This window comes from Pelodiscus sinensis, chromosome 3 (assembly GCF_052426305.1).
Source record: "Pelodiscus sinensis isolate ZL-2025 chromosome 3, ASM5242630v1, whole genome shotgun sequence".
NCBI classification, from domain to species: Eukaryota; Metazoa; Chordata; order Testudines; family Trionychidae; genus Pelodiscus; species Pelodiscus sinensis.
In genome coordinates, this window is record NC_143054.1 from 151,010,001 (window position 1) to 151,017,658 (window position 7,658).

A 7,658-nucleotide genomic window follows, 5' to 3' on the forward strand; every position below is an offset into this window, starting at 1 on the left:
TTCATAAAGCAACACCAGAAATAGACAGTCAGGGGATCTCTTGTAAATGTTTCATTGAGCCCTGAAACACAGCAATATGTTATCGGACAACAGATTAATTTCTCCGACCAGAGAGTAAGAGGAGACAATAGTTATTTTAATCCTTGGTAATTATTGCTGTGATAGTGTCCCCAAAACACACTTTCTCCATGTAGCCCCTTGACTAAGAAGTTTCTGCAGCCTGCAGGGTGAAGGTGGGAAAAGACAGGTGTTTGGGACCAAATTCTGCCCTCAGATGCCTGCACAAAGCTCCCACTGACTTCAATGGGACCTGATTACATAGCTGTCTGATAGCAAAATTTGTCTCTTAGAATGCTAGTGTGTGTCCCAGTTCTTTATAACATGAGATGAGGCAGTTTTCAGGCCAATTGTTGTTGGGATTGTTTCTAAAGTTTAAGGCAAAATGGGGTATAAGCTAGAATATTGAAAATCATAGGCCCTCATCTTACAATGTGTTGAACATGGGTGGAACCCTCTGCACTTGCATAGGGCCTTGCTGCTTTGGACTCTGTGTGGTTGCTATCGTCTGCCCAGGGCAGGTTCATGGCCCTGAGAACTACTTCCACTTGTATGTACTAATTCCTACCATGAGGGGACTCTTCATCTCAGTGGGAGTACTCCAAGCAGTACCCACACAAGCGATACTTGTTGGGCCGACGGCTATGGAGCTGTGGCTCCATTGTAAATTGGGAGACATAACCTTTGCCATACAAATTGTCACTCCGCTGTATTTCTCCTAATGTTAAAAAAAAAAGGAAAGAACAAGAAAAAGATGAGGATGATTTCAGACAAACGAATTACAGTACATTACCTACAGAAAATGGCTGTTTTTCTATAAATCTGTGGGCCTGGGAAACTAGAAATGGCTACCCCTGCTGGCTGGCTGTTTGATTTAACTGTTAGACAGAGCCCAGTTCTGTTGCCACTTCATTCATGACACACCCGTTGAAGAGGTTTGGTTTTCATTGGTAGGTTTCTGAAAAAAAGAAAAAGAAAAACCAAAATGGCTCCCAAGGAGGGTGTCTTGTGGGAGCTTTATGTGCAGAGCAGCTACAGAATTGGGCCATTGATTGATGGCTTCTTTGTTTGTTTTTAAAACAGTAAACAACCGTTCATGGATATCCTATTTTTCTGAGAGCACTGGTTCTGACCAAAGTTAAACACAGAAATTCAGAGTTCTATGCACCTTCCAATGCATGTATAATTTTCATATTATTTCTCATGCAGAGACTATACCGAAAAGTACAAGGGTAAAATTTCACAGCGAGCTTTATCTTCTTTAAGACAATTGCTGTTGTTTCCCCTACCCCCTTCCTCTGCTAATTATATCTTGTAAGTCCCTCGCTATCTAAATCCAGACATTAACATTTCGTTACCTACATTCTGTAGTCAGACATTGCAAAGATATCTAACACATGTTATTAAAGTTATTACTATGGTACTATATATAAACAGCTTTGCATAAGAGAATAGAAGTCTACCATATTTAGAAAATGCGGGTGCTATGTAAGCCCCTTTTTGAAAGAAAGAACTTAGCTCAGTTTCCTTTGAAGAACCAGAGACTTGAAACTGAAAACTTCATTAATGCCATTGTCTCCTTGTATCAGCAGGTTCCAGAGAGATTCCTGGAAGTGGCTCAGATCACATTACGAGAGTTTTTCAATGCCATTATCGCAGGCAAAGATGTTGATCCTTCCTGGAAGAAGGCCATATACAAGGTCATCTGTAAGCTGGACAGTGAGGTCCCTGAGATTTTTAAATCCCCAAACTGCCTACAAGAGCTTCTTCATGAGTAGAGATTTCAGAAACTATTTATGAATGTATGAAAAGTAGCAGTCCCCTTCTGATGCCCAAGTTGTGTGTCTTTATTTTAATTTCATATATAGATATATCATATACATCTATGTATATGAAATCAGACTATAAGGGGCTTTTTTTTTTTTTGGTCATTTACAAGAAGGGATAGTTATTTTACTTCACCCTTCAGTTTACTTTTGCCCAAGACCCTTAACATTTGGAAAATAAATTGGGTTAATTTTCAGGGAAAATAATTTTGAAGTGTGTAAAAGCCTGTCTTAGCAAGTTAGGGCATTATGTTTCAAAATTGTTTGTCAAATTTATTGCTTGCTGCAAAGTGGCATTTTGTCTGACCGAGACTTATGTCATGGCACAATATTACAAATAAGGAATTTTATATTATGTTTATATTGCTAAAGGTCTGTGAAGTTTCTTCATAAACTTAGAACTTTATTTTATTTTATTTTATTTTATTTTACTTTACTTTGCTTTTTAATGAATAAGGTAGATTTTGTTTCATATTTTTTAAAACTACAAGCATCCATTTTAGGTTCTCACTCCAAAAGGTGATATCCAAAAAGGCAAACACTATTCTTCAAGCTTTCCCTTACAGGAACAACATGTGTGCTGCCCCAGTAATTAACATGCCAGGTAATTTTTTATTGAGGCAAAGCAATTTTGCACAAAACAGATACTGTTCTTGCAGGGGGAAGCCAGTAATTCATGCACAATATTGTATAAATCACACTAATTTTATAATATGGTCAGCTTACTAAAACGGAAGCATTTCACTCTCCACCAAGTAAAAACAAAGCCTTTCATCATGCTATATTGCTGTGTCTTAGTCATATTTTAATTGGCACTTGGTTCTTGAAATTTATTCTTTGCTCAGTTTTTTTCCCAGGCATAAAAAAATTGCTGTCCATATTTGATAGCTAGTGTTTTGCCCTGAAAAGCAATTTTTTGGAATTATCTTTCTATAGCGAAAGAAAGTATGTTAGCCCAAAAGAGCTGAAGCAAAAAGGACATTGTCTGCAGCTATGGAATACTGTGAATCTTTACCTACTCGCAAGTATAAAAATAACATTTTTATAAAAATCCAGTAAACCATACACAAAATTACAGTAGTGTACCATTAGCTATGCAGAGAGTGAAGATCGCCAGATTTAATTTTTGCATTACTGCTAAAGTTATCTTTAAGAACAAATCTGTCTGATCAGGGTGCCACACTTGTGATGTAAAGCAAAAAGATGGTATTTACCAAAATATGAGTACAGTGTAAACATACAGCATATGAAAGTTTTGGATTCATCTGAATGGTATGTCACAAAATGTGAACATGATACAAGAAAGCTAGCTGCTATTTTTGTGCTTTCTTCAGTGGTTCTCCTTTTTATTTTCAAATTTTCAAAAAGATATAGTTGCCAATAATTTGGGGGGGGGATGTTATTAAAGATGCTATGGCACTATGTATTTATTATTTTCGCTTTCACCTTTTGCACAGATGCAGTAAGAATTTATTGTTATTTTGAATGGTATTTTCTCCATAGGTAATTTGTTACAAATCCAGAGAAAGTTATAAATTAACCAACAATTAGACCATCTAGAAGAGCTATATTTTATTTCTTGAATTTAATTTTAAAATTGCATTTTGACTTTGGAGAGTGAAAGTTTACCCATGTGGCTATAGAGCTGACCTGATTGCTATAATTTCATTTCATTTACAAATACTGCTGAAATGGATGAAATGGATGAAAGCAATTATTGTCAGCGCAAAGCCTTAAAAACCTGCTGACTTCAAATTAAACAGCACAATCCTGTGATGCCCTGTCATTATTTTCAAGTACTGGCAGTATAGGCAATGCAGACAATAACATGGGATGAAGTGCCAACATTTTCACTATGCATTAAAAGCAAAACAAATCTTCTTGGTCTTAAACTCCCTGCAAGTACCTAACACTGGAGACAGTAGACAGCATGTCATTCTTTTATTTTATGCATGATTTGATTACTATTACAACTGATAAGGATGTAAACCCAATTGATTGCAAGTAAGAAAGGAGGAAAATTGTGTTTATGCACTTTTTTCTTTTTTATTTCTTTTTTATTATTATGGGAGGAAATGGAATAAAATACCCAAGTTCTAATACAATTAATTTTTCACTGGCAACCCATCAAATACAAAATATAACACTGCAATGCCTCCTTGGACATAATAAAGTAAAGCCATACTTTAGTCATACTACATGGACCCAGGACTAGATACCATCTTGATCTGTGATATTATCATTGCTTTTATTATATTATATTATTATTATTATTATTATTTTTGGCTGCAATGTGATTCTAATAATCTAAATAAGTGAAACTGTACACAGAACTAGATGTTGTTGTGTTTATTTATTTATTTATAAGTAGCATAATTTCAATAGTAAATGAGGCATAGGAATTAAGAGTAAAAAATTCATTTTAAAGAAAAAAATCAACTTTTTGACCTGGAAAAAAAATTGGATCATTGCAGTTATGGTGATTTTACTGCATTATAGCCATATTGCCTTTGTGCCTCCCAATGCATTAAAATTATAAGGATAAATATACAGTATAACTCTTACTAAATTGAAAGTAGAAATCAGAATCTCTCAAACAATCTCAATACTGTTTACTTTAAAACAATGGCTAAAAGGCAGGAGGCTATGTTTACGTAGGGAAAGAATTGATACATCTGTGTATAAATCCCATGTTGCCATTTATTTACTGCTAATTCCAATTTATTTCTGCATATAAACTTGAGGTTGTAGTCTGTGCCTAGACCTTAAATGCACCAGCGGAAGGATTAAAAAAAATCCTTCAAAAATACCAGTTTTTCCCCCACAAGTACAATTGTTCTTGTGCCTTCTGTGGCTTACATCTTTTAAACATTATTTTTCAATTACTACAGCTGCAATAAACACTAGATTTTTTTTCCGGCTGTTTGACATAATGTTGATAGCTATGCATATTTTGTGTCTTTTTAAAAAATTAAAAAAAAAACAAAACAAAACAAAGCAAGAGAATACGTTTTTGAAGAAGAGAATTTTTAGAACAGTTTGATAATGCAAATTATTTTTTCCTCAATTGTTTGAGCAGCATTCAAGTTTTGAAAATTCTTGTAGAAGCCAATTTTTTGTAACTGTGGTGCAAATCTTGTGTTTTCCTAGCATATTGAAAGGTAGTATAGAAGCAATATTTCATACGAAATATCGATGTGTATACATATACACACATATATACACACATAGACATTACATATATGTTTGTATGTATATACTCACATAAAATATGCGTATGAAGTGAAAAGCTTACTTTTTCCTATCTAGATTAAGAACCTATTTTAGACATTTGTTATGTTTTGTGAAAAGAATGTTCTATTTGAAATTACAAAACATTTAATTCTTACTGTATCTCTGGTTGTTTAATGGGAACGTTTCACACTAAATGGTAAACATGTGGAAGATGTTAGAATGTAGTGATTATTTAAGGAAGTGTTCACCCATGTATTCCTGAGGTTTGCTTTGTGCCTCTGAGTATTATTTAATTAAAAGTGTTTTTTAAGTTTGCAGAATCTTTGTTACTGTACCAGGTATGTGGGTGAACATCGAAAACTGAGGGGAACTTTTATAAAGCAATGTAAATATTCAATCTTATGGTTGTTCTTGCATAAAGACATAAGATTTTAATAGCTACATTCTGAAAACATCTGTTGAAATTTATAACACCACAGTAACTGTATAGATAGTTGAAAGCATTCTTGAAAATCCAGCTCTCTACTTTTAAATAAGTCTCTTTCAGCAGATGTCAATGGCATAGGTGATACAATTTCTGTACAATTACACAATTTTTTTCTATGTACATGAAGACATTTTAATAGCAAAATGTTTTTTCCACAGGTTAATATTAACTAAGAAATAAGGGTGAAGATTTTGTGGCTTTAAAGATAGGATTTTCACCAGCAGCATTGAAAGACAGATAGCTATATATATATATATATATTTCATTATATATATATAAATGAAAAGTGGTTTACAAAACCCCCCAAATGAGCACTGTACATGGGAAGTGAAAGCAAAAACTATATTTTCCATGTGTATTATATAGTAATCATTGGTGTTAATAGTGCAAATGTTTCCTTCTGGTACCAACTATGTGTTTGAAAATTCCAATAAGCATTGTTTTCAAAAAGCTCCCCTTAAGGAATGTAACTGGTTTATATGAGTAAGCAGTTACGTATTGCACTTAAATGTTCTGTTGAAAGAAATGCAATTTTGTTTTCTGTAAAACTGTTGGTTGTAAACCATCTATAAACTGAGGCTAAAAATGCTCATACTTAGAGCTGGGATGAAAACTGTTATTTAACCTTTGCATCTTCTTAGGAATATATTTTTTAGTGTATGAAAGGTGGTGGCAGTGTGACTTTATTTAGTCTCTTCATCTGAGCCACAATCACCTCGCTCCCCTAACCAGACACCTTCAAAAATGCACAAGTGTACTGAGATATGTAGAAGCAACTCTAGAGGACACGAGTTTATACTTATACCTAATACCCATCCTTGATATAAGTTTTAAAATGCATTAATGTACTCCTCAAGTGGGAAAAAGCCCAACAATTAATACTATAATGAAAATATGTTATTACCAGGTAATACGAAATCAGGGGTCAGAAAAATGCATCTTAAGTTGGTTTTACTGCTGCCCAGAAGAGTCAAAGGTTAAAGTTTAACTGATATTGTCCCAGCCATTACTCATATGTATATAGTTACAAAAGTGACAAAACACTGCCTTTATATTATTTAGCAATATGTTGTAAATAGCATTATTAAGCTCTTTTTTGTAATAAAGACCCTTTAATTTTAAGATAGTACAATAACTGAACCTATAAAGTCATTTTTTGATTTTTTTTAATTTTATTTTTTAGCTAGAGGCAATTTCAACTGTGGATTTTTTGTTGTTGTCTATTGTTCTGAAGATTTTGCATAATTTATTGGTTTAATTTATCCTAATTTATTTGATGAAGGTGTACAATTTTGTATTACCCAGGATGTACTGTAATATTAATTGATGATATGATAAAAAACAATAAGACTCTCCTGTCCATATGGAAAAAAGTGCAGTAGACAATTAATTGAAAAAATTGTACAATTCTAGCTTGGCAGCTACTAAATTGAAAAGAAACAGGAAAAATTCGGGGGGGGGGGGATTTTATTTTGTGTGTTTTAAGCTTTTGTATACTCTCCAGACTTTTACCTTTTTGCTTTGTACCACTTAAAGGATACAGTAGTTCAATTGCCTTGTGTGCCTTCCATCTTCTCTAAACTGAATGTATGTGCAGTATATATGCAAGCTTGTGCAAAATAAAATATAAATTACAAGCTCATTGCTATTGTTTATATTTCTTTCTAAAAACATTCTTTTATTGAATCCCCAAACAAAATGTGTTCTGGAATCAATTTATTGTGCAAGATTGCAATCCCACTTATAGTTACTTTTCCCCCTCTTATTTGTTAATGAAACCTGCCAGCTATCTTACAAATCTAGCACATATTTCCTGTGGTATTTGGGAAGCCTACAATAAACAACTATATTATACTCTTACAACTTGCTTCTGTTATCGTTGCATCTTATGCCTAGCTCCTGTAAATATTTATGCACATGCTTAACTTTGAGCATGTGAGTAATATTCGTGTACTTAAAAACAAAGAAACTCTATAGAGTCTCAATCCTACAAACACGTGTGCACCTGCTTACCTTTAGATTCTCCATTACAATTAAAAACGTAAACAGCAGTT

At 33.6% G+C, this 7,658-nt stretch overlaps 1 protein-coding gene across 11 annotated transcripts in view; it reads left to right on the plus strand.

Moving 5' to 3' along the window:
* PROX1 (prospero homeobox 1) overlaps positions 1–7,374 on the plus strand; it is a 59,509-nt gene extending 52,135 nt beyond the window's left edge. For 6 of the 11 annotated variants that reach the window (XM_089777444.1, XM_089777445.1, XM_089777443.1 and 3 more), the window contains one exon: positions 1,650–7,374. In XM_089777444.1, the coding sequence (XP_089633570.1) occupies positions 1,650–1,857 (208 nt within the window). In that variant the 3' untranslated portion in view covers positions 1,858–7,374. Of the gene's footprint in view, positions 1–1,646 lie in introns of all 11 variants that reach the window. The other 5 variants (XM_006130845.5, XM_006130849.5, XM_089777448.1 and 2 more) reach the window with 5 other exon arrangements.
* The last annotated feature ends 284 nt before the right edge of the window (positions 7,375–7,658 follow it).